Source organism: Meriones unguiculatus, chromosome 14 (genome assembly GCF_030254825.1).
Source record: "Meriones unguiculatus strain TT.TT164.6M chromosome 14, Bangor_MerUng_6.1, whole genome shotgun sequence".
NCBI classification, from domain to species: Eukaryota; Metazoa; Chordata; class Mammalia; order Rodentia; family Muridae; genus Meriones; species Meriones unguiculatus.
Genome location: NC_083361.1, coordinates 3,640,829 through 3,666,863, shown reverse-complemented (window position 1 = coordinate 3,666,863; position 26,035 = coordinate 3,640,829). Strand labels below are relative to the sequence as shown.

Below are 26,035 nucleotides of genomic sequence, written 5' to 3'. Positions count from 1 at the left end.
TCCACCCCCGACGTGCCTTTCTCCTCTCCACCCTCAATCTTAAATCCATACTCAAGTGTCTTTAATAGGCAGGTGTGGTGGAGCACACCTTTAATTTCAGTACCAGGGAGGCAGAAGCAGAGGCCGGGCGGCCGATCTCAGTGAGTTTGAGATCAGGCAGGCTACAAAGTGAGGCCCTGTCTCGAAAAAAAAAAAAAAAAGTCACTAATAACGCTATACTCTGCTGCACCGAACTGGCAAGTTTTCTGATTTTTTTTTTACCTTCTCAAGATGGCGATTCCACAGCCCGCTTAAGCCTCTCTAGCCACTCCCAAGATGGCCGCTCCGCGATGCCTCCCTCGAGGCAGGCCCTGAAGATCTCGCGTTAGGCGAGGCTAGCGCGCCAGCTCTCGCGAGAGGGCGCGTCAGGCCAGCTAAGCCTTGAGCGCTCCGCAGCTGGCGCGGAGCTTCAGGTGGGAAGCCATCGGTAAGAGGGTCGCCGGGCGGTGGGTCTGGGGGCGACGGGGCCCGGGAGGTGACTGGGGTGTGTGGGCCGCCATCGCCAGGGCCGGGCTGCCGGAAGTGCGTGCGCCGCGGGGTGTTCTTCTCCGGTGGAACTTGCGGGGAAACTAAGGCTCGGGGTGGAGCTGCGGGTTCCGCGCTGCTCTGAGGCTGCTGTTCTCCTGTGCAGTCGCGGGAGATGTCGGACAGCGAGGACAGCAACTTCTCGGAGGAGGAGGACAGCGAGCGCAGCAGCGAGGCGGAGGAGGCCGAGGTCAGTGCCTGCGGTTCTTGGGGAAACGTGCGCCCGCGGACAGGGCACGGAGGCCCCTGTGGGAGGCCAGGGCTCGGAACGTCCTGGCTTGTCCAGTTTGTCGGGAGAGACGACGAATGTGCGGGTGGAGCAGACAGGGCCAGGCTCGGGGCGGGGGGGGGGGTGTGCGCCACGTACACGGGGTATTAGGGCTTAGGATCATGTGTTCAGACATCGTTGGTTTTTTCTTTGTCACGTATCTGGTTGGTTTCATTTTGTTTATTACTACTGCTTGCGGTGCTAGGGTTGAGTTCAGGGCCTTACGCACGCTAGACAGACAGGCCTCAGCCATTAGTAGTTTTCGTTTGTAGGTATGCCCAGTTATTTTGTATCGCCTACTGGGTGCCAGCCACAATTAATTGTCTTTGGACTCCTGTTAACAGGGTTTTAAAAATGTAAACAAGCAGCTGATAAGCGAACACGTAATTTGCTAATGTGAGTTAACGCAGCCGATGAGTATAAGACTCATGCTCAGCATCCTAATCAGAAAATCCAAAACCTGAAACGTTTTGAGCCCCTATATTGAGGCCACAACTTCCACACCTGACTAAAGTGACAGGTCTACGTCGAAACAGTGGTGCATTAAAAATACTGTATTAAATTACTGTGCAAGGTACATATGATACATATATGGGTTTCATGTCCTATCATCCCATCCCAGTGTGTCTTGCTATGTATGTGCAGATTATCCAAAAATTCTCCAAGATCTGAAATCTATATTTTGGCTTTCTCTCTCTCTCTCTCTCTCTCTCTCTCTTTCTCTTTTAAGACAGGGTTTCTCTGTGTAGCCTTGGCTGTCCTGGACTTGTTTTGTAGACCAGGCTGTCCTGGAACTCACAGAGATCCTCCTGCCTCTGCCTCCCTGAGTGCTGGGATCACAGGTGTGTGCCACAGTGCCTGGCTGTCTCTCTCTCTCTCTCTCTCTCTCTCTCTCTCTCGTTCATTCTTTCTCTTTCTTTTCTTTGGTTGTTGTTGTTGTTTTGTTTCAGACAGGGTTTCTAGCCTGGCTGTCCTGAAACTCACTCTGTAGATCAGGGTGGCCTCAGAGATCTGCCTGCCCCTGCCTCCCCGATGCTGGGATTCAAGGTGTCCACCACTGTGCCTGACTGCCCCACCACAGCCTTTTCTTTTAATAATGGTTCTGGGATAGAACTTGGGGCTTTGTACCACTGAGCTGCCCTTTAAATTTAGTGTGTGTGTGTGTGTGTGTGTGAGAGAGAGAGAGAGAGAGAGAGAGAGAGAGAGCGGGCACATGTGTTTGTGGGGAGTTCTTGGGCTAGAGCCTCCCAAGTGCTGGGCTCTGTCACCAAGCCCCCCAAATTAACTTTTTCCCACCTTTATCATTGTACATGGGTGTTTCTGTGAGCATGTATGGCTGCGCACCATATGCAGTCAGTGCCCTGGAGGTCAGAAGATGTCCGATCAGGCTGGGCATGATGACGTGTGTCTTCAAATCCCAGCACCCAGGAGGAAGAGACAGGCAGATATCAGAGTTCCAGGATAGTCAGGACTACACAGACAAACCATATCTCAAGAAAACAAAACAAAAAAGGAAAGAAGATGTTGGATCCATAGAACTGGAGTTAGATGGTTGTGAGCCACTATATGGCGCTGGGAATCAAACCTGGGACCCAGATCTTTTGCGTGAGCGAGTACTCCTAACCGCTGTTCCACCTCTCCGGCCCTAAACTAACTTCTTAAGTGAGTTGTCAGTGCTTTCCAAGATTTCACGGTGCACAGGATAAAACCTCCGTGAGGAAGGAACTGGGGACCCTGGTGTCATTGCATCATCCGGCTTCAGCCGGACCCTGAAGCTCCAGGTCACGCCTGCTTCTTCAGTGGGAAACGGAAGGGACCGGCAGCATGGAACTCAGGGTCTGTGCAGCACCTCTGCTCAGAAGTGGCCCCCTTCTCCTCTGTCACAGGACTGGGTATTTCCGTCCCACCGGCTCCATTTCACGGGGCTCTTCTTCAGCACTGTGATGTATCAGTGCCATTTATGGGCGTGCTCACTGACGGCAGAGTTTAGAAGAGGGAAGGTGTGGACCTGTGTCCTGGAGGGTTAGGCTGGGAGGTGGGTTGGTGTACCCACTGCTGTGTGAGGCCTGCTTGTCCTCTAGGTTCAGTTGCCGTCATTGTGCCTTTGGGGCTGGTCCTTTGCTCCCAGGCAGCTCTTGGGGTGCCATGATGATACAGGGCAGGTGGGAGAGTGACAGGACCAGCCTTTGCTCAGAGCGGTAGCACTAAGCCCATGATGGTGACTCATGGCTTCAGGTCACTGCTGCCGTCGGTAGCCTGGAGGCAATGAGACCAGGGTCCCTTCCTGGCCGAGGTTTTTCAGGAGCCATGTCTCCAGACTCATGTGTCACCTGCTGGCTGGGAGTGTGAGGCCTGTCCACCTGCTGGAGCCGGGCCTGGATGCTGTCCTGCGCTCTCTAGATAGGTGGGCTTCAGGCAAGCAGGCATGCTGTTGAAGGGTTGGCTGTTTCCCATTCTCGGCCCTCATTCCCTCAGCAGGGGCTGAGTGTGCGCGGTGGCCGTCTCCTGGAGCCAGGTCCTCTGGCAGAAGCTGTTGTATAGGTGCAGGTGTGGCCGTCACTGCGGGGGTGTGAGGCAGTGCAGGGTGCTGGGATGGGGCCTGCACCCGTACAGGGCTGTGCTACCCACCAGGCTCCCGAGTTCTTTGCGTGCGTTCGCTCAGTCTGGCTTTGTGGGCTTCACTCAGGAGACCACTAAGTAAGCATTGGCCATTCCAGTTTATACTAGATTCCAGATTGTTTCCCAAAACAAAACAGAGCACAAACCAAAGACTGGTCCCATCCCCAGGGAGCCCAGCAGTGCACAGGAGCCCTTGCCTCAGAGAAGAAGGCTTCTCTGGGGCCCAGCCAGGGACACCATGGCAAGACTGCTTGAAAGGGCCGTAAAGTTTGACTCTTTAAAATGTGAGGCCTTGGGGCTGTGAGGTGGTTCAGTGGGTCAGGGTGCTTGCTGCCAAGTTCAGGGACCTGTGTTTGAGTCTTAGGATCTGCATGGTGAGGCAGAGAACTGACTCCTTAAGGTTGTCCTGCACGTGACCTCACATACAAAATATGTAAAAAAAAGATTGCCTTGTGAGGTGTTGCGACCTAGTCAGTGTTAATATTAAGGAGATTCATAATGGCTTTATGTAGACCAGGCTGGTCTTGAACTCAGAGATCTGCCTGCTTCTGCCTTCCAGGTGCTGGAATCAAAGGTAGGTGTCACCATGGCTGGATAGAATAGGTTTTTGTTTTGTTTTTAAGTATTTTATTTATTAATTTTTTAATGTGCATTGGCATTTTGTTTATATGAACGTCTGTGTGAGGGTGTTGGATCCTGGAATTACAGACAGTTGTGAGCTGCCATGTCGGTCCTGGGAATTGAACCCAGGTCCTCTAGAAGAACAGCCAGTGCTTTTAACCACTAAGCCATCTCTCCAGCCCCTACAATGTTTTTTGGGTTTTTTAAAAAAGATTTATGTATAATGCATACAATGTTCTGTCTTCATGCACACCTGCATGCCAGAAGAGGGCACCAGATCTCACTATAGATAGTGTGAACCACCATGTAATTGCTGGGACTTGAACTCAGGACCTCTGGAAGAGCAGCCAGTGCTCTTACTCTGAGCCATCTCTCCAGCCCCCTACAATAGGCTTTTAAATATATAATGCTTTATTAAATCTCAGAGGATTTTATGCAGTGTATTTGGATCATATTACCTTTACACCTAGATCCACTCTCCACGTCTCATCCCCTCCCTATCTCCCTGCCTTATTTGTTTGTTTGTTTATCTAACCCGCCTTGGCCAGTCTGTGCTGGCTCTGTTCCCCTACCGAGGGGCCCACTCTAGAACAGCCCCTCAGAGGAGTGATATGGTGTCCTTGCTGGAGGGCAGCGTGGGGCAGGGCGGGGGTTGCTGCTCATGATAGAGCGCGTGCGTGACCCTGGGGTCCAGCCAGTCAACCCGAAACCAGACAGACACCTCCAAAATACCCACATTGCACAAAGTCGTTGTGCAGAACAGAAGCTCAGAGAAACTGCCTGCAGGGAAGGCCAAGGAAAGAGGGCCAGGCGGCAGGCAGAGGGTGTGCTCTTTTCCAGCCCTGCCTAGAGCAAACGAGCAGACTCAGGGTCTGTCATGAGTGTGTATGTTTTTAAGTCTTTGGTCACACTTATTAGTGAGCAAAATATTAACAATAACTAAATGAAAATGTATAAAATTCCTAATTAAAATTTATAATTGAACATGGAATGTAGAAATGTTGAGTTTTTTAAAGATTTCTTTATGTGTTGAGACAGGGTCTCATTGTATAGATCAGGAGCCTCAGATTCAGAGGTCCACCTGCCTCTCTGCCTCCCAAGTGCTGAGATTAAAAGTATGTGCCACCGCACACAGTTTAAAGATTTTTTATTTTCTCTTATTATTATTATTTTTATTATATTTTTATTGTGTATGTGTGTGTCAAAAGAGGGCTCTGGTCCCCTGGCATTGGAGTTAGGGTGCTTGTTAGCCACCCAGTGTGAATGTTGGGATTGAACTTTGGAACTCAGAAGAGCAACACATGCCCATAAACGCTGAGCCATGGCTTTACGCAGAGCACTGTTAAATGATTTATTGATCACAAATACGAGATGTAGTCACTTTTCTTTAAAAAAATATTTTATGTATTCATTCGCTCACTCACTCACTCACTCATTCATTCGTAGGGTTTCTCTGTGTAGCCCTGGCTGTCCTGGAACTCACAGCAATCTGCCTGCCTCTGCCTCCCTGAGTGCTGGGGTCACAGGCCACCCAGCCCAGCTATCTCTTCATTCTTTGACAGTTTCACACGTATAAACATTGTCTCTTTTTAGCCCCCTTTCTTGAAACAGGGTTTCATTTTGTATCCTGACTGGCCTGGAGGTCACGGAGCTCTGTGTAGCCCTGCTGGGATCCAGGGCCTGCTCTCCTTGGTGAGGGTGGACAGCCTTCTGCTGGCCTCACCACTGAAGAGCACTTCCCTTCCCCCCAGCTCCTCAGCTGAGTCCTGAGCCCCCGCCACCCACGCTGGAATCACTGGCTGGCGGTCACTGCTGCTGTGAGCTCATGAGTGCAGTGCACAGCACGCCCAAAGACAGCGCGTCACAGTGCCCCTCCCGTCCCCGGCCCTTCCATTCTTTGAGCCTCTTCCCTGGTGCTCGCTGAGCCTTGTGTCTCATGTACGCTGAACACTCAGCAGTCACTTATTCCTGTCACGTGGACCGATTATGAGTCCGTAATAACCACTCGTGTGTCTATACTGCTACAAAACAAAAACTGCTTCGTTGGGCTAGAGGAGGGCTCAGTGCTGTTCTTAGTGTTGTTCTTGGAATGCAGGCCTGGGTTCGATTCCCAGCACCACTGCCGAGCTCTCCAAACCCAGTTCCTGGGACCTGATGGCTTTTCTGGTCACCAGCATACACGAAATGCCTGTATGTTGTGTAGGTAAAACAATCAAATGCATAAAATAAAACAAATCTAAAAACAAAATAAAAAAGGAGCTTCCTTAACCAAGGTAAAGAGCAGTTTGACGTTTCTAGTCCGTCATGGTGGTTAAGCCATTATAGCAGTGGCCTGAGGAAGCTGGCCATATGCATAGGCGCATGGGCGACATCACTGGGAAGTCCTACCATGTTATGGATGGGGACCTCAGGAAGCTGCTTCCTGAGGATGCTTGTCCTTGTCTCAGACGGGCGCTTACTTCGTAGCCCTTGTTGGCTTAGGAGTCTGGTAACTCAGCCACCCGGCGCTAGGATGACGAGGGTTCCCACTGTGCCTGGCTCCAGAGCCAGGTTTAGTTGCTAATTTCCCAACACTTCAGATGCTTCAAGGCCACTAGGGGTGCTTTCAGGTAGAATGAGGATAGACCTTAGGCCACTCAGCCACGTGGGGAGTGTGCTAACCTGCTTGGCAACTTTGCAGCTCTGTGTCTGATTGGAACGTGGAGTTGGTTTTCTTCTGGTGCTCTGGTGTCTTGACTGTCACTGTTTGCGATGGTGGGGGCCAGGTTATTTCAGGGGAAGGCTCAGCCTGTAGACTACAGCAATATACTTCCTGTCCTAGGAACTGCTTACTCTGGTCCTTGTGGTTACTATTTTGTCATTGTTTCCAGCAGTGTGGATGGGTCCTGCCAGTGAGCAGCACTGGCTAGAAGCAAAGAGCCACCTGAGCTGGAGTTGTAGGAGGTTGTGAGCTCCTGATGTTATTTTTTTGTTTTCCTTGTTGAAACAGAATCTCACCGTATAGCCTGGAATTTACTGTGTAGACCAGGCTGTCTTTGCACTCATAGAGATCCACTTGTCTCTGTCTCCTGAGAGCAGGGGTTAAAGGCCTGCACCACCATGCCGAGCTTTGTTGTTTTGTTTTGTTTTGTTTTTTACTTGTTGTCTCAAGCTCTTTAGAAATAACTAAGAATTTGTTGTTTTAGTTTTTCTAGACAGGGTTTCTCTCTGTAGCCTTAACTGTCCTGGACTTGCTTTGTAGATCAGGCTGGCCGTGAACTCACAGAGGTCAGCCTGCCTCTGCCTGCTTAGTGCTGGGATTACAGGTGTGCACCACTGTGCCCGACTAGAAATACGGAAGTGAATTTAAAAACTGAAGTGGAGCGATGGCTCAGTGGTTGATAGTGCTTGCTCGTTCAGAGGGCCTGGGTTTGGTCCCAGCATCCAGGTCATGTGGTTAAGCTGCCTGTAACCCCAGTGGATCTTTCACCCTCTGAGGCCCCTGTACACATATCTGCCGTTTACTCCCACGGGCCGAGTGCACACAGGCATGGACGCATGCGCACACAGATAAAAGAATATGCAAAGCCATATTCTGTGGCGGCCCGCGCACCCGTAATCCCAGCTCCTGGGAGGCAGAGGCAGGCGGATCTCAGAGGATCAAGCCAGCCTGGGCTTCACGGAAAAACAGTAACAATAGTTGATAATAATTAGTATAATCAAATTAAAAAAATAGTGGGTAAACAGGTTGTGGTAATATGGAAAGAAGCCTTGAGGTGGTGAGTTAAAGGGTGGTGCTTGGGCAACAGAATTTGTGGCTGTTTTTGTTTTTTTGTTTGTTTTGTTTTGTTTTTATGTACATTGGTGTTTTGCTTAAATGTATGTTGAGTTGCAGACAGTTGTGAGCTGCCATGTGGTTGACTGGGAGTTGAACCCAGGTCCTGTGGAAGAGGAGCCAGTGCTCTTACCCACTGAGCCGTCTTTCCAGCCCCGGGGCTCTCTTTGTAACTGTCCAGGAACAGGGATTAGAAACCAGGGGATATTCCACACCCAGAGTCTCAAGGGAGGCAGCCGGAGGCTGCTGCTGTAGAGATGGGCTCTGTTCTGGAGAAGGTGGGCAAGTGGAAGCAGCAGCAGAGACAGGAGCTGAGTTCATGAAGTGAGGGGGCGAGAGAGGAAGGAGAGACAGGGCCCTGGATGGTCTAAGGGCATCTAAAACTGCCTTTAAGGGATGAAGGGAAGCCGGGGTGGTGGCTTACACCTGTACTCCGTCCAGTACTTGGGAAACAGAGCCAGGAGGACTGCCACGAGTTCACACCAGCCTAGACTACACAGGGAGTTCCAAGGCCTGACTGAATGACTCCCTCTCCCTCTCCCTGTTTCTCTGTCTCTGTCTCTCTCTCTCTCTCTCTCTCTCTCTCTCTCACACACACACACACACACACACACACACACAGCACACACGAGTGGAGTGATTGGAGCCTCAGGAGAGGTAGCAGCTATGTTGATCCTTAGGTTAGTTAGAGGGAGCACTAGGGACCTCCATTGGTGAATATCAGGCACCTGAAACAGATTGTGGAGTTAGGAATGGGACTCTTCAGGAAGCACAGAGGTGAGGAACAAGCCATAAGAACTGGCACTTAACACCCTCAGAGCAAGAGCTCCGATGAGGGGATTGGCTCCCGGGGGTGTCTGGGTAGCTGGATCATGGCTGTACTGTCACCTGAGTTAGGACAGTAACCAGAGGCCTGCTCAGATTGGGACTGAGGGCACTGTGTTCATGTGTGATGTTGGGGTTTTTGGATTTGGGTGCCCCAACTCTGCTTGACCCCTGCAGGTTGAGGAAGACCGACGGAGTGCTGCAGGCAGTGAGAAGGAAGAAGAGCCCGAGGAAGAGGAGGAGGAAGAGGAAGAATATGACGAGGAGGAAGAGGAGGAAGATGATGACCGGCCCCCTAAGAAACCACGCCATGGGGGCTTCATTTTAGATGAGGCTGGTATGTCGCAGGGCCTGGGAGCATTGAGCACGCTTGAAGGGCACATGAGATCCAGGGCATTCTGTGGCTCCGGCTGTGTGTGTGTGTGTGTGTGTGTGTGTGTGTGCGTGTGCGTGTGCGTGTGCGCGCGCACATATGATACAATGGGGACTTGCACTTTCCGAGGTGGCCTTCCCACTTGTGTGGTCTTTGTGATCCCACCGTGGCATGTCACAGCCAGCGTCAGAAGGCACAGAAGGAGATAGTGCAGCCCACAGCCTCATCTTCAGATCTGTGCAGAACACGCCTCAGGTGTGGCCGAGTGAGCCAGTGAGGGTGCGGACAGGGCTGTGTCGCTGGCTCTGAGTACATGAACCTGGTGTTAGGGTGCAGAAGAGATTCACTCTAAACCGAAGCTGGGTTGGACCATGCTGAAAGGGGTTGCTACTGCTCTGCCTTAAACTGCTCCCAGCTGGAAATGGTCACGCACAGAAGTGCAGCAGTTCAGGTTTTGTGGTTGTTTTTAAGATTGATTTATTTATGATGTATGCAATGTTCTGCCTGCGTGTACACCTTCACACCAGAACAGGGCATCAGATCTCAGGATAGATGGTTGTGAGCCACCATATAGGTGCTGGGAATTGAACTCAGGTCCTCTGGGAGAGCAGACAGTGCTCTTAACCTCTGAGCCATCTCTCCAGCCCCCAGTTCAGGTTTTTAAAGGCAGCTTGTGTTCCAAGGACAATCTGAAATATTTGTTTATCTTGTTTTAGTGCCCCTTATCCAGTGACAATTAAGGCTGTGAGATTGCTTTTGTTATGAAAGAAAGACAGAGACTGAGGATTGGCTGGGTAGCGGTGTCCTCACCTTTAATCTCAGCACTTGAGGAGCAGAGGCAGGTAGATAGAGGGAGTTCCAAGTGCGGGGACTGACTGTACCAAGTAATTACTCTTCTCTGAGCCACATGCCCAGCACCTCACTGGTTCTTAGCAAATGCTCTACCACTGGGCCCTTCCCTCAGACCTCTTTTTTACTTTTAATTTCGAGACAAGGGCTTGCTAAGTTGCTTAGGCTGGCCTTGAACTTGCAGTTTTCCTGCTAGCCTCTCAAGTAGTCGGGATGGCTGGCCTGTTTCATGGTGCCTGACTTGGAATGCTGGGGTTACAGTTGATTGCCACCATGGCCATTGTGGTCTTACTTTCTTAGTGTCCACGTGAGCCCTCCTCCACTGTACCAGTTTATGGTGTGGCCCTCGGTAAAGACTGTTGTGCTTCTCTGAGCCTGTGTCCAGGTCTGTGGGTTTCTGGGGCTTGTCCCTGAGCAGTGTCTCATTTTCTTGGAGCTGTTGTTCCAAGGTCACTTTTCATCCTTGCTGACCACCTGGCCTTCCGATTTCAGATGTAGATGATGAATATGAAGATGAGGACCAGTGGGAGGACGGAGCTGAAGATATCCTGGAGAAAGGTGTGTGTGGGGCCTGCCCTCAAGACCATTTTGAGGGTGGATGGTGCCTGGGAGGGTGTCTTTCTTCTAAGCCCTTTCCCCTACCCCATACCCTGCAACCACCCCAACCCTCACTCTTGTCACCCTGCTTCTTTCTGTCCTTGCCAGAGAGACAGCTCCCCCAATCCTTTTCCTTTTAGGCCCATGAGTGGGGGCGGGGACTGTTGTGTGGGTGCTGTCGTGGGTAGGGGATTCTGGGTGTCCCTTTAGTGGGGTGTAGGGTGGGTGGACTCTGTCCCACTGTACCCCCCACTTGCTGGGCCAGTGCCCCTCCCCTGTTATTTTCCGTTCTGTGCACCTCATACATTTCGGCTTCTCCCCACCCACCTGGTGCCGTTACTTTTGGTTTGCGACCTTCCTGTGTCCCTCCCTCCGCCCCACCCCATTGGTTGATTTCGCTGCTATAATTTGGCTCATACTTTGTCTACCCTGCACACCACCTCCTCCACCACCACCACCACCACCACCACCACCTTCTCCTCCTCCTCCAAGTAGAAGAGATTGAAGGTAAGAACTGGGCAGGTGTGCTCTGTGGCTCTCCTCCCATATCCTGTGTGGCCCTGGGGCTCTGACTCACATGGGGTGCAGGGTTAGGCAGTCTTGGGTCCCCAATCTAGGAAGCTTATACGTGTGTGTCCACAGGCCAAATGTAGTGCAGCAGGAGTGTGGGGCAGGGGAGCCAGTGTGCTTAGATGTGCTTTGAGATGGAGCACTGCTGGATGCCCCCGATATCTGGACCTATCCCTGAGCACTTGTGATGAGAAGCAGGAGTTGAGTAGGCCAGGATGGGGGAAGACGGTGGGGTATCCTCAGTCAGGCGTCCTCCTGCCCCTAGGCCAGGTCTGGCCCCTGTATTCCCCAAACCCACTTCCAGCCTGACTCTCCCTGCGCCTCTGTTTGCAGCCTCCAATATTGATAATGTTGTCTTGGACGAGGACCGCTCTGGGGCTCGTCGTCTGCAGAATCTCTGGAGGTGAACGAGTGGGGAGGCCTGGTGGACAGACGTGGGGCCGGGCAGGCTCCCTCTCTCCCTGCTTTTCTTCACGTCTGCCCTCCTCCCGTACCCCAGGGACCAGAGAGAAGAAGAGCTAGGCGAGTACTACATGAAGAAGTATGCCAAGTCATCTGTCGGGGAGACGTAAGTGCCTGGCGGCTGCAGGGGACCCAAGGTAGAGAGCGGGTGGGGTCTGGCGGAAGGCCTTCCTCAGTGCTGTTCTCTCTGCAGCGTGTATGGAGGTTCCGATGAGCTCTCGGATGACATCACCCAGCAGCAGCTGCTTCCAGGAGTCAAGTAAGAAACTGGGAGAAGGGTAGAAGGTCAAGGTGGGAATCCCATATGGGATCAAGACACGCAGAAGTGCGGAGGAAGTAAGATTCCTGTGCGCATCCTGGGCTGGCGGGGAAGGGGGTGGTGAGGATCCTGACTTAGGAGACAGTTTTGGTAATCAGCTTCCTTGTCTTCCTTATTCTGTGCTATGTAGGGACCCCAACCTGTGGACTGTCAAGTGTAAGGTACGCGTTCTGCTCCTTGGGTGGCAGTGAGGGAGGGTCATGGATCTTCTCAGGTCTTCTTGGACAGCTAGTCTCTTGGTCTTCCTATAGCTGCCTCTCGATGTTCCTTTTCCTGGCTGTCTCTCTTTCTCCTACCCATTTATCCTTTCTTCTTCTCCTCTCATCTTCCTTAGTGTCTTTTTCTTTCATCCATCCCTTTCCGTCTCTCTACTCCACTTTCCTTTCTCCACCTTCCCGTTTCTTCTGTCTTCTGCCAGTTTTCCTGCATCCTACTCTGTCCCGCCTTACCTCTTCAACATCCATCTCTTTCCAGATTGGGGAGGAACGAGCCACAGCAATTTCCCTGATGCGCAAATTCATCGCTTACCAGTTCACAGACACGGTAAGTTGGGTAGTGGTCTCACTGTGGGTGGGGAACAGGTCTCAGCCTGGGTAGAAATAGGACGAGGTGCCCTTGGGAAGCAGAGCTGTGCAGTGAATGAGCGAGCAATGAACCAAGACAGGAGAGCATGATCCTGCTTGACTTAGGCTGCTCTGCCGCCCTGGGACCTGGTTTTGTTGGTTTGCTTGTTGATAGCTGCAAAGACAGCTGAACGTTGGTGGGGACTGAACTCTGACCTTGTGGTTGTGAATGTCAGCCTTTAGTGGCTGAGCCATCTCTACAGTCCTCGCTTTGTTTCGGCGTGTGCGCACGTGCACGAGCAGTATATAGGAGCACTGTGTGATGTCTGCGTGTTCACCTGTCGCGTGGGTGCGCACACCTGTGTGTTCATGCAGAAACCAGACAGAAAAAAATCACGTATCTTCCTTGTGGTCATTGCCTTATTCTCTTGAACCTGGAGTTCCTTTTTTTGGAAAGGCTGTCTGGCTAGCAAACCTCAGAGAACTTCCTGTCTCATTCTGTATCTCCCTATCCTCTGTCTTTTTACAGGTACACTAGGCATCCAATTTTAGGTTCTCATGCTTGCTAAGCAAATACTCTTGTTGAGTGAACCATCTCTCTAGGGATAGGGGTGTGTGTGTGTGTGTGTGTGTGTAAATTAAAGCTTAGCCAAGGGCTAGAGAGATGGCTCAGTTGGATGCATATTCTTAACAGAGGACTAGTTTGATATCCCCGCCCCCAACTTCAGGCTGCTCACAATTCTATGCCTGCCTATAACTACAGCCCCAGAAGACTTGACACCTCTCTCACCTCCTCAGGCATATACACAGATACATATGTACACATAATCATGAAAAGTATTTTTTAACTCGGGAGGATCTTTGTGAAATTAAGGCCAGCCTGGTCTACAAAGTGAATTCTAGGACAGCCAGGGCTACACCGAGAAACCCTGTATCAGAAAAATCAATCAGTCAATAAATGAATGAATGAATGAATGAATGAATGAACGAACAGAAAAAACAAAAACTTTTAGGCAGATATGGCAGCCTATACGGAAAGGTTAGGAGTTCAAGGCCAACCTGGGCTTGAGAAACTGTCTCAAAAAACAAAAGGATAGGTGATGTGACTCTGTTGTTTTCTTGCCTAGCATGCCTGAGGTCCTGGGCTTGGTCTTCATCGCTGAGTAAAACGATAGCGATGCTCATCTGTGAGGTAGAGGCAGGAGAAACAGGAATTCAAGATTATCCTTGGCTACATAGCAATTTCCAGGCCAGGCTGGGCTGTGACACCTATTGAAACACAGTCAGTGTTTAGGGGGAAAACTCAGCTGGTAAATGCTTGCTGTGCAGGATGAAGACCTGGTTCAATCTTTAGTATCCATGTACGAAGCTGGGGATGGTAGTGTGTGCCTGTAGCCTCGGGACTAGATAGGTGGTCCCTGGGCTCTCTGGCCAGCTGGCTCATCCAAATGAGTGGCTGTAGGCCAGTCGAGAGACCCTGTCCTAGTAAGGATAAGGTAGACTGCACGTGAGGTCGGCCTTTGGGCCTTGTGACTACACATGTGCATGCACACGCACATACACACGGTTAACAGAAGTAAACGCAAAATGAAAACTCTCTTTAAGAGATCGATCTTCCTGTGAGTGTTCTGCCTGCATGGACACCTGCTCGACAGAAGAGGCACCAGACCCCACTATAGATGGTTGTGAGCCCCCATGTGGGTGCTGGGACCTCAAGAGCCAGGGCTCTTAACTGCTGAGCCATCTCTCCAGCCCCAGGATAAAACGTTTTGAAGGCAGTGTCCTCCTTTTTAGTTCTGTCTGGCTTTGAACGTTCCGTGTTGCTGTGACTGAGCATCTGAGTGGTCTGCTTCTGTGGACTCACTTGTTGGAGGAGAGCCAGAGAAGAGCAGTCCTGCCTGCAGACACATCCCTCACTGTCCCTCTCCCACCCTTCTGTCTCCAGCCCCTGCAGATTAAGTCCGTGGTCGCCCCAGAGCACGTGAAGGGCTACATCTACGTGGAGGCCTACAAACAGACCCACGTGAAGCAGGCCATCGAGGGTGTGGGCAACCTGCGGCTTGGCTACTGGAACCAGCAGATGGTGCCCATTAAGGAGATGACCGACGTGCTCAAGGTGGTGAAGGAGGTGGCCAACCTGAAGCCTAAGTCCTGGGTCCGCCTCAAGCGGGGCGTCTACAAAGACGACATTGCTCAGGTAAGAGGCAGGAGCAGCCGCGTGGCTTGCTCCTCTACACTGCCCTCCTTTCTTCCCACCCCCTTTCCAAGACACAAGAACTGAGCCTCCCCCAGGGTAGGGACAGCCAAGGATTTGGCTCTGAGCACGTGGGAGGTGGATGCTTGCTCCTAGGACTTTCAACCTGAGGAAGAGAGTGATGAGCCATGAGTATGTGGGGGAAGGGCGGGCATGTGAGAAAAGATGTCTCCAGGAAGGCTGAAGAGATGCTCCAGGACCACGTGGTGGCTCACAACCTTCTGTCACTCCTCCCTGGGGATCTGATGCCCTTTCTGGCCTCTGACGGAACCAGGCACAACATGATGCAGACAGACATGCAGGATCTTTCTCTTCCCCTCCCCCCCCCACACGCACAAAATAAGATAAACAAAAATAGGATGGCTAGAGCAGAAAGTGAGGGATACCCAGCCCAGTTTTGAGGTGATAGGCCTCATGGTTCATTGTAAATCCTTTGTTTTGTTCTGTTCTGTTCGGTTTGGAATTGTAGATATATCCATTATAAGTGGATTTTTTTATCTTTTTATATTAATTACAGTTTAGTTGCTTTGTATCCCAGCTGTAGCCCCTCCCTCATTCCCTCCTAGCCCCATCCTCCCTCCCTCCCTCTTCTCCCATGCCCCTCTCCAAGATAGGGGAGGTCCTCCTCCCCTTCCAGCTGACCCTAGTTTATCAGAGCTCATCAGGACTGTTTTTGTTTTTTAAAAACAAAACATGACATCATGGTCATGGCAGCTTGCGTGTAATATTTATCTATCTATCTATCTATCTATCTATCTATATCTATATCTATTATGGGTCCAGTGTTCTGCCCGCATGTACACCTGTGCACCAGAAGAGGGCACCAGATCTCATCATAGGTGGTTGTGAGCCACCATGTGGTTGCTGGGAATTGAACTCAGGACCTCTGGAAGAGCAGCCAATGCTCTTAACCTCTGAGCCATCTCTCCAGCCCTGTTTTGTTTTGTTTTGTTTTGTTTTGTTTTGCTGATACAGGGTCTCAGCGACCCTCTCTTTAAAAAGATAAGAAAATTTGCCGGGCGGTAGTCTGCGGAGTGAGTTCCAGGGCTACAGTCAGTGCTACACAGAGAATCTCTGTCTCAAAACACCAAAAGACAGAAAAAAGGAAAAAGAAAGAAAGAGAATTACTCCAGGCTGTGGTCTGAGCAGAATACAGGGGGTGTTATAGGAAAAGGGGCAGTTTGGAGAAATCCGTCCTTACTGGGCTGTGGTCCAGGGTCTGTGGAGCCTTTCAGACATCCGAGTGGGGAAGGCAGCTGGGTGGTGTATGTTCGTTTTCAGTTCAGAGACGTGTTGGACGGGGCAAAGAGGTTTCTGGGAGCAAATGGATTTCTTCCCTGTCCCCTCTGCCCACTCTGGTAACCTGCCTTCAGGTTGCTAGGGTCGGAGCAGTCCAGCTGGGCCCTGCTGACTTGTGCTGTCCTCCAGGTGGACTACGTGGAGCCCAGCCAGAACACCATCTCCCTCAAGATGATCCCACGCATCGACTACGACCGCATCAAAGCCCGCATGAGCTTGGTACTGCAAGCTGTGGTGCCTGCTGGGGGAACACGGCATCCTTGATGGTGCCTGTCCCTCCACCCTCACCTCCCACGCGTGGCCTTGTCCTCCACAGAAAGACTGGTTTGCCAAAAAGAAGAAGTTCAAGCGGCCCCCACAGAGGCTCTTTGATGCTGAGAAGATCAGGTGAGTGTACCTGGGGACCAGGCGCCGCTTTTGATTGCATGGCACAGTGTGATTTTGGTGATTTCTTCAGGGTTCCCCCTCCTGTGCATGTGTGAGCAGTTAGCTGGGCAGTCTATCCTCAGGCAGACTATCCTCAGCATTCTTCTCTGCTGCAGAGTTTTTTACTTTGTTTGGATATTGAGGATTGAATGCAGGGCCCTGTGCCTGCTACATAAACACCCTACCACTGAGCCGATCCCAGCCTGTTAAATGTTGCTAATAAAGATGATTGCCCCAGTCTCCCAGGATTATAGTAATTGACTTGGGGGTGGAGGGGTGTATTGTGTGTCTGTCTGTCTGTCTGGTGAGAACAGCCCCAGCTTCACAGGTGATGACTGGGAGGAGTCTCTGGTGTAAGCATCTGAGACTGGCTGAGGTTACTGGTGATAGGCAAAAGAGAGAGGGGTCATGGGTTTCTCTAGTCCTTTTCTGGAACCCACTGTGTGAGGTAGTCAGGAAGGTTTTTGTTTTTGCACTAGGGTAGAAATTAGGGCCTTGGGCACATTGTCCACATGTTCTACCACTAGGTCATGCTCTTCCAGATGGCAGAGGGGTCCTTTCAGTGTGCCCAGGAGAGCACACTACTCTGCCTGCCAGACTCACCATGTGGCAAGGATGGCTGAGGGAACAGCCACTCAAATGTTTCCTTACAGCAGCCAGCATCTTTCCATGCTGGGGGCCTACGCTAAGTGCTTGTGCCTTGTACTCAGGGTGAGGGACCCCTCAGGTCGGGGCTGGAGTAGGCACAGTATTGGCTCCCCCTGCCTGCATTGGGATCCTAACTGTCAGCCTTGCTCTCAGCCATCCTGAGCCCCCCTCCCTCTTTTGGATAGTGATGCTCGGCTTCTAGCACGAGCCTGCCCTCCAAGAATAACGTTTGCGCGTCCGTGTCCCTGAGAGCCTGCTGTACGCCCAGCTGTCCAGTGAGAATAGAGATAGCAGCAGGTGCCGTAGGCCTGCCCTGCTAGAGCTCACATGTCGTTCTGTGACCATAAGGCAGGGAACGCCTTCTTTAAGCCGACCTTTGGAGGGAGTCGTCTAAGCCACCAGGGTTGTGTCTGGCTCCTGTGCCCTTTTCCATCCAAGAAAAGGGTCACACACAGGCCCTTAACCTCTCTGTCCTCCCTCACACCCCAGGTCCTTGGGGGGCGATGTTGCTTCTGATGGTGACTTCCTCATCTTTGAGGGGAACCGCTACAGCCGGAAGGGCTTCCTGTTCAAGAGCTTCGCCATGTCTGCTGTGGTAAGGCTCAGCGGCCAGTGCTCATGGGGTGCAGCTTCTTTCCTCTTGAGCCTTAGTCCCTAGTGGCTTGTCTGGGCGGTGGATCTCACCACAGGATGGTGACACTGGCTCCTGTCCCCCTCCTCCCCTCACCCTGGATCTCAGATTACAGAGGGCGTGAAGCCCACCCTGTCAGAGCTGGAAAAGTTTGAAGATCAGCCTGAGGGCATCGACCTGGAGGTGGTGACTGAAGGCACAGGTACCTAGTCCTGGCCTCGCCTGGCCAAGGAGGAGGGTGGCCGTGGGGACGGGTGCACAGTCAGCCCGCGCTGTTCCCTCAGGGAAGGAGCGGGAGCACAATTTCCAGCCTGGGGACAATGTGGAAGTGTGCGAGGGTGAGCTCATCAACCTGCAGGGCAAGGTCCTCAGCGTGGATGGCAACAAGATCACCATTATGCCCAAGCACGAGGACCTCAAGGTGACGCCACGGGGCTGGCCACATCTGGTCATGGCAGCTTGCGTGTAAGATGGCCAGGCAGTGGTTTCCATCCTCAAGGAGGACATGTCTGGACCTTTCTGTCTCCCTGTGCTGATGGTCTGCTGAGACTGCTCAGGCTGCTGTCTGTGATTGGGAAGCAGGTTTCTGGTGTTTGTCAGGCCTGTTCTGCCTGTCTGTAGGGGTCTCTGTGGGTACGTGCGGTGGCCTGGGCTCTGTCCTGTGTATGAGGAAAGAGTGCCACAGTGACACACACCTGTGTTTGGCTGTTTAGGAAGGAGAAAGAATTCATTCAAGGGACCTCCCTCCCACCCCCTTTTGGTGCATGTTTTTTGTGCTTGGGATAAGACCCAGGGCTTTGTGCATTCTAGAAACGTTCCCTACCCTTTAGCCTCACCCCAGCCCCTCACTGGTGGTTTCCACCACTGAATCATATTCTTTGTCCCCTTTTTGTTTTTCACACTTACTTTTGTATGTACACATACCACAGCAGACATATGGAGGTCAGAGTCTGTTCCCTCCTTCACCAGTCTTTACTCAGGATTGAACTCTTGCTGACAGACTTGGCAAAAGTTCCCTTACCACTGAACCATGTTGCTGGTCCCTTCTGGCCTTATATATTTTTTTTTTAACAGGGCTTCCCTGTATAGCTCTGGCTGAACTGCAACCCACTATGTAGACCAGTCTAGCCTTCAGTTCATAGAGACAACCTGCCTCTGCCTCCTAAGTGCTAGGATTAAAGGCATTTGCCACTATGCCCAGCCTCTTTTTACTTAAAAAAAAAAAAAAAAATAATGTATTTACTCGCTTGGTATCTGAGGAAGGGCAGGAATAGAGCTCAAGTTTTCGGACTTGGCAGAATGCTCCCTTACCCAAGCTGAATCATCTCACTTTTTTTCAGCTTTTGAGCCAGGGACTTGCTAAATTATCGAGCTAGCAGCCTTGAACTTGTGGTTTTCCCGCTTCATCCTCTCTAGTACCTGGAATGACGGGCTTGTAAGCACAAGGGCACCGTTCTGGATGTTTCCCGATATGTTGTTGAAGGGCTGACTTCGAGCCTCTCAGGGGCTGTTGACATGCTTGGTCTTTGTAGTTGTTTCTGAGGAGCAGCATGTCTCATTGGGTTCAAAGTTTGATTATGGAGTAACCTGAGGTCAGAGTCTGCGTTCAGTCATAGGTGTGTGTGCGTGCGAAGAGTTATTGGTACTAGTATGCAGAGTCTTTCTTGGGCTAGGGAATGGCATCAAAAGACTGGTCCTAGAGAGTTCCATATCTTTGAGGACAAGGTATCTGTGTGTTTAGGCGTGTGCACGTGGCTCGTGGCCTGGCCATCTCTGGGGTGAAGGCTAGTCCAGCTGCCTGGGGCAGCTGCTGGACTAGTGTCTCAGATGGCCCTTGGTGGGTGGTGGAAGGATGCAGTTGGTGTGCAAGGGTCTCCTCTGAGCCTGAGGTGGTGCTGAAGGTGAGTGGGGCAGGTGTGGGGTTTTGAGTACTCACTGTCCCATGGCCAACTCTCCCAGGACATGCTTGAGTTCCCAGCCCAGGAACTGCGGAAGTACTTCAAGATGGGGGACCATGTAAAAGTGATCGCCGGCCGATTCGAGGGCGACACAGGTCTCATTGTGCGGGTGGAAGAGAACTTTGTCATTCTTTTCTCAGACCTCACCATGCATGAGGTAAGTGCCTGGAAGAGCATGGCCGAGGCCTCGGTACCAAGAGGAGACCCAGTGAGGCCTGCCTCACCCTTCCACTGTCTCTCCACAGTTGAAGGTGCTTCCCAGGGACCTGCAGCTCTGCTCAGAGACAGCCTCAGGTGTGGATGTCGGGGGCCAGCATGAGTGGGGTGAGCTGGTGCAGCTGGACCCCCGCACCGTGGGTGTCATCGTGCGGCTAGAGCGAGAGACCTTCCAGGTGTGTAGGACGCTCCTATCCCAGGAAGTGCTAGAGCGCAGTGGCCAAGCCCACAGTGGTGCTGGTGCACCGGGCGGTGTAGTTGTGCTGGGCTCCTGAGGCTCGTCTGTGTGATGCTGGCAGGCGGCCTGTCATTGTTCCTGTCTGCCTCGAGTCCACACCTACTTCCATGGAGATCTAGCTCGTTGGTTGAGAAGTTGAGTGTGTGCCTCAGTATTTGGTACTTCTGCAAAGATGGAGTGCTACAGCTGCTATACACGCTGCCTTCCCCACCCTCACCCCCATGGGTGCATTAGCATGGTACCTAGGACCCTGAATCTGTGTCAGAGCTATTGCTTCTGTATTGTGTCACCCAAGCCTCATGACTTGCCCTCTCGGGGCAAGATAGGAATTGTGATTGCATTCCTCTCAGAGGGGAGTGTGTGAAGAGGTTGGCAGGACCTCCTCGCATGGCCCTGATGCTCAGGAAGTGGAGTCTTCTCCCAAATGCCTTCCTAATCCTTGTGTAGCTGAGGATGACCTTGAACTCCCTGTCCGCTCTGAGTGCTGAGATTATAGGCATTTGCCACTATGCCCAGTTAAGTGTGCTGGGAGTCAAACACAGATCTTCACGCCTGCTAAACCAGCACTGTGTGCGCTGGTGGTCTAGAATGTTTGTGGAGGGTGGTACTTTGCTCTGTGACTGTGCAGTCAGGATGCTGTCTAGGGGCTCAGGATCTCAGGATTGTCTCCCCCAAGAAAGGACAGCTCAATTCACATCACCCCTGTCACTTCTCTTCTGCATCCTTCTCCCTCCAAAGGTTTTGAACATGCACGGGAAGGTGGTGACCGTTAGGCACCAGGCAGTGACTCAGAAAAAGGACAACCGCTTTGCTGTGGCCCTGGACTCCGATCAGAACAACATCCATGTGAAGGATATTGTCAAGGTCATTGACGGCCCCCACTCAGTAAGTGTCTGCTCTTGCTGAGTCTGAAAGCCTTAGTGGGGGGTGTCTGCGCTGCCCAGCATGTGACCCTCCTCTCCTGCCCAGGGCCGAGAGGGTGAGATCCGCCATCTGTACCGAAGCTTTGCCTTCCTGCATTGCAAGAAGCTGGTGGAGAACGGTGGCATGTTTGTCTGTAAGGCACGACACCTGGTGTTGGCTGGGGGCTCAAAGGTGAGCACATCAGGCCCCCAGGACCAGGCTGGTGGGGACCCAGAGTACTTATTGCTGCCAAGTTCTTGGGGAAGACAGTTTCTCTGGGATTTTGAGCTGTTCTCCTGTCATTTGTCGTCCACATTTTGGGGCACATGTTGGCTACCGGCACCCTGGGGTACCTTCAGAGGAGATAAAAGTGTCTCCCTCCAGGAGCGGAGACTCCAGGGCACAGTGAAAGTGAGGTGGTGGCAGGCTTTCACTTTCAGGGCTTCCTTTTCTGAGTGCCTCACAGATAGTGACAGGGATACCACTTGTTGAGGTAGAGGCAGGGGCGTGTGTGAAATCAGAACAAAGAAACACAGAGCCACCATGTACCTCAGGAATTGCCATTGCCCACGCCCTGAGACAGGATTGGCCGGCCTGTGGTGAAGAACCTGATACCGGAAAGGAAATCTGAAGCTAGATGGGATAGCACACACCGTTAGTTCCAGCACTGGGGACGCGAGGCAGGAGGCAGCTTAGTTTAAGGTCATCCCTCCTTGGCTACATAGCATGTGCAAGGCCAGCCTGACCTAGACAAGACCCTGTCTCAAAAATAAAAATAAAAACATTTAAAAAATGAGGAAGTTCTGGCAAGGAGGCGACCCCAGTGCGAGGTGGCCTGCAGATGAGATGGCTTGTGCCTGTGTCTTGGAGTTTTATGTCACAGGGACTTACATTTCTGACTCATGGCTAAGCTGCATGTCTTGGTGCACAGAGAGCCAGGCCTCTTGATAGATGGCCATAGGGTGGCACTTCCTCTCTTAGGAGACAGGGATTTGGGCTACTAAAGCAGAATCTAGCTCTGTCATTGTGGGGAGGGGCCTGGAGGCCTGTCTGTCTTCTTCATCTCCTGCCTGGCTGTTCACTCTTGATCTCTCTCTCTCAGCCCCGGGATGTGACCAATTTAACTGTTGGTGGCTTCACTCCTATGAGCCCCCGGATCAGCAGCCCCATGCACCCCAGTGGTGAAGGTGAGATGGGGTCAGAGTTCAGAGGTTAGAGTGGAGGAAACTAGAGCCTTGTGGCCAGAGTGGAGCCGGGAAAGGCCTAGGGTTAGGGAATAGGCAGAGGAGGCTCTTAAGCCATCCTGGGGTGGATCACGCTGGTAGAGAGGCCTGAGGATGTCCTGGCTGTGGGCACACCATCGGAGGGAAAGGCATAAATCCTGGAGCCCCCAGTATCCTCCTCCCCTGCAGGTCAGCATGGTGGCTTTGGCAGCCCAGGTGGTGGCATGAGCAGGGGTCGAGGGCGAAGAGACAACGAGCTCATAGGCCAGACTGTGCGTATATCCCAGGGACCCTACAAAGGTGAGCAATGGGGTGCGGGGAGGCAGGGCCTGTGCTGGAGGGCGTCCCAGCCGCCTGACGGCCCACTCCCCTACAGGCTACATTGGTGTGGTGAAGGATGCCACAGAGTCCACAGCCCGAGTGGAGCTGCACTCTACTTGTCAGACCATCTCTGTGGACCGCCAGCGGCTCACTACGGTGTATGTCTGGGCAGAGGGAAGGCCAGTGTGGGCTTGATGGTTGGGCTTAAGGATGAGGGTGCTGGGCATCGCACCCACTGTGTTTGCTCTGTCCACAGCGACTCCCAGCGTCCAGGTGGCATGGCATCCACCTACGGACGGACGCCCATGTATGGCTCTCAGACACCCATGTATGGCTCTGGCTCCCGAACACCCATGTATGGCTCCCAGACGCCCTTGCAGGATGGTGAGTGTGTCTAGAATACTAGGGATGAAGCAGAGGGCCAGCAGATAGGATAGCTGAAGATCGGGTCTCTTTGCTTCTCCAGGTAGCCGCACCCCTCACTACGGCTCGCAGACGCCCCTGCATGACGGTAGCCGCACCCCTGCTCAGAGTGGGGCCTGGGACCCCAACAACCCGAACACGCCTTCCAGGTGAGGGTCATTTCTAGCATGAGCTGTGTAGGCAAGGATGCGAGTAGTTGTGTGTGAACATTGTGCTCCACTGGGTCCCTGGCCTAGTGTGGACAAAGCTGCAGTATCCTGTCACCGGCCTCAACATGCAGTTACTTTGTGCTTGGAGACGTTGCCACATACGCGATCTTGAGCAGGCAGCCTTGTCCCTCCATACGCTGCCGACTCGGCTGTGGAATGGCCGTAGGGTCAGGAGAGCCTTTGGCTGGGGCCTCTGTCAGAATGAAGTTGACGCACTTGAGGGTCCGGTGTGTAGCTGTTCCACAGCATCGTCAGATTTGTTTCCACCCGTCATTCTCAACACTTCTGTCCCCACCAGGGCTGAGGAGGAATACGAGTATGCCTTTGACGACGAGCCCACCCCATCCCCACAAGCATACGGGGGAACCCCGAATCCCCAAACACCCGGCTACCCAGACCCATCATCCCCCCAGGTCAATCCACAGTACAACCCGCAGACACCAGGGACGCCGGCCATGTGAGTCCACCAGGGCTGAGCCCGAAAAGCCCTGCACACAGCTGCCCACCGCCCTGCCTCCTGACCCTTTCTGTCAGGACTAATACCCTTTTCTTCTGTCCACAGGTACAACACGGACCAGTTCTCCCCCTACGCTGCCCCCTCTCCACAGGGGTCCTACCAGCCCAGCCCCAGCCCCCAGAGCTACCACCAAGTGGCACCAAGTCCAGCAGGCTATCAGAACACCCATTCCCCAGCCAGCTACCACCCCACGCCGTCACCCATGGCCTACCAGGTATGCCTTGTCACGGAAGGTGTGGGGGACTTAGGTGGGCCTCATTTGGGATGGCCAGGCCCAGTGGCTGTTCCAGACACTCATTCTTCTCCACAGGCTAGTCCCAGCCCTAGCCCTGTTGGCTACAGTCCGATGACCCCTGGAGCGCCTTCTCCTGGAGGCTACAATCCGCACACCCCAGGCTCGGGCATCGAGCAGAACTCCAGCGACTGGGTGACCACGGACATCCAGGTGAAGGTGCGAGACACCTACCTGGACACACAAGTGGTGGGGCAGACAGGCGTCATCCGAAGCGTCACGGTGAGTGGGCTCCGGGGGAGGGCGTGGCCCAGCTCCTTCAGTGCCTTGTCTCTGACACTGTGGATGGAACGCTGGCATCATAAATGCTGGGCTGGTGCCCTACCATTAAGCTCTATTACAACTATAATGTGTGCTATACTGTGACGGACGGACAGACGTGGGAGGCTGGGGTGCCTCCAGGGGAAGGGGGTTCTGCCTCACATGCTCACAGCTCAGGCTTGTGGCCTGGGTACCTGGCACACAAAGCATGGTGACTTTGTGTTGCAGTCTTTGGAAAGATGAACTCACTAGTGTGCCAAGAGCCCCCCGCCCCCAAGCTGGGCACCCTCATCCCCAGGCTCAAGGTCCCAGAGGGGAACCCAGGAGGAGGGAAGGTGAGCAGTGACACTGGAAGAGTGTCTGGACTAGATCCCAGACTGTCCAGAGGGCACTGAGGGGCTACGAGGGTGCATCAGGAGAGTGCTAGGAGCGATCTATGACGTGCTTCTCATGTTACGGTAGCATGGATGGATCAGGATGGTAACACTGGTGTCAGGGAGGCCGGGGTGCTCTGTGGCAGGGCAGTGGGGAAGGGAGGAAAGAGGCAGGAGACTGGAGGTCAGAGTCCAGAGGAGCAGGAGGTGGTGAGCATGATCACGTGAGCTTGGGGTCAGGGCTGATCCTGTGGCGACGGCTCCAGACACAGTTGGAGAGATGAGGCTAGTTTGGAACAGGAAGAGCCAAATGTGTGAGAGCTATCTCTCTTGATCTGAATTTGTTGTTGGGTATTTTTATTGTTTTGTTTGTGTCGTTTTTGAGACAGGGTCTCTCTGTGTAGCCCTAACTAGCTTGGAACTTGGATATATAGACCAGCCAGGCATGGCGCCTCACACCTTTAATCTCAGCACTTGGGAGGCAGAGGCAGGCAGGTGTCTGAGTTCAAGACCAGCCTGGCTACACCGAGAAACCTTGTTGAAAAACAAAACAAACAGACAAACAAAAATGTAAGTAAACAAACAAAGATGCATCGATGAGGTAGACTGGCCTGGAATCCACAGAGATCCTCTCACCTCTGCCCCATCTCTTTGAGTACTGCGATTAAGACACACTGCAATGTCTGGCTTTCTTTTAACCTGATTTCGATTCATTGGTGGAACTGCTCACCCTGATGCCACACAGCACAGGCCCTACCCAGTCTGTGGACTGGAAGGTGGGCTCCAGCTTGCATTGAGAGCAGCACAGGCTGAGCAGGCGTTCCCTCTCCCTGTGCAGGGAGGCATGTGCTCCGTGTACCTGAAAGACAGTGAGAAGGTGGTCAGCATCTCCAGTGAACACCTGGAGCCCATCACCCCCACCAAGAACAACAAGGTAGAGAAGAGGCCTTTGGGAGGGAACAGGAGGGCTGCCAGGCTGCTGGTGGGCCTGACACTCGTCTTGCCGCCAGGTGAAAGTGATTCTGGGCGAGGACCGGGAGGCCACTGGGGTCCTGCTGAGTATTGATGGCGAGGATGGCATCATCCGAATGGACCTGGAAGACCAGCAGATCAAGATCCTGAACCTCCGTTTCCTAGGGAAGCTCCTGGAGGCCTGACGCCCAAGTGTGCAGGGCAGCATGGAGCGAGCAGCCCACTCTGGCCTTGCTAGGCCCAGCATAAGCCCTGAGTCTGCAGCAGGCCAGGGCCATCACTTCATTCTGGATTTCCTCCTCCTCCCTCCCTGATACTCTAGGTATCGGAGTAGAGTCTGAGAAAGGTTCCTGCCACCTTCTTTCTACTGTCCCAGCTTGCCTTTGTGTTCAGGTCTTTCAATAAAGAGAAGCTGGTTGAAAAGTG

At 52.7% G+C, this 26,035-nt stretch overlaps 1 protein-coding gene across 5 annotated transcripts; it reads left to right on the top strand.

The window, feature by feature from the left end:
• The first annotated feature begins 329 nt into the window (after nt 1-329).
• Nucleotides 330-26,035, top strand: Supt5h (SPT5 homolog, DSIF elongation factor subunit). 5 transcript variants are annotated; one of them, XM_021662228.2, is made up of 30 exons: nt 330-466; nt 671-754; nt 8,889-9,048; nt 10,426-10,491; nt 11,026-11,037; nt 11,434-11,503; nt 11,600-11,668; nt 11,756-11,821; nt 12,012-12,042; nt 12,356-12,424; nt 14,390-14,641; nt 16,127-16,216; nt 16,314-16,384; nt 17,561-17,666; nt 17,811-17,904; nt 17,987-18,123; nt 19,662-19,817; nt 19,906-20,052; nt 20,853-20,999; nt 21,084-21,209; nt 22,120-22,204; nt 22,430-22,540; nt 22,617-22,719; nt 22,818-22,945; nt 23,028-23,133; nt 23,492-23,650; nt 23,756-23,924; nt 24,021-24,224; nt 25,476-25,571; nt 25,648-26,035. In XM_021662228.2, the coding sequence occupies exons 2-30, from the start codon at nt 680-682 to the stop codon at nt 25,792-25,794; spliced, it is 3,252 nt and encodes a 1,083-aa protein (XP_021517903.1). In that variant the 5' UTR covers nt 330-466; nt 671-679; the 3' UTR covers nt 25,795-26,035. The 5 variants fall into 5 exon arrangements, with proteins under 5 accessions (XP_021517903.1, XP_060222523.1, XP_021517905.1 ...); XM_060366540.1 differs by having other exon boundaries at nt 11,023-11,037; XM_060366541.1 differs by having other exon boundaries at nt 396-452; nt 11,023-11,037.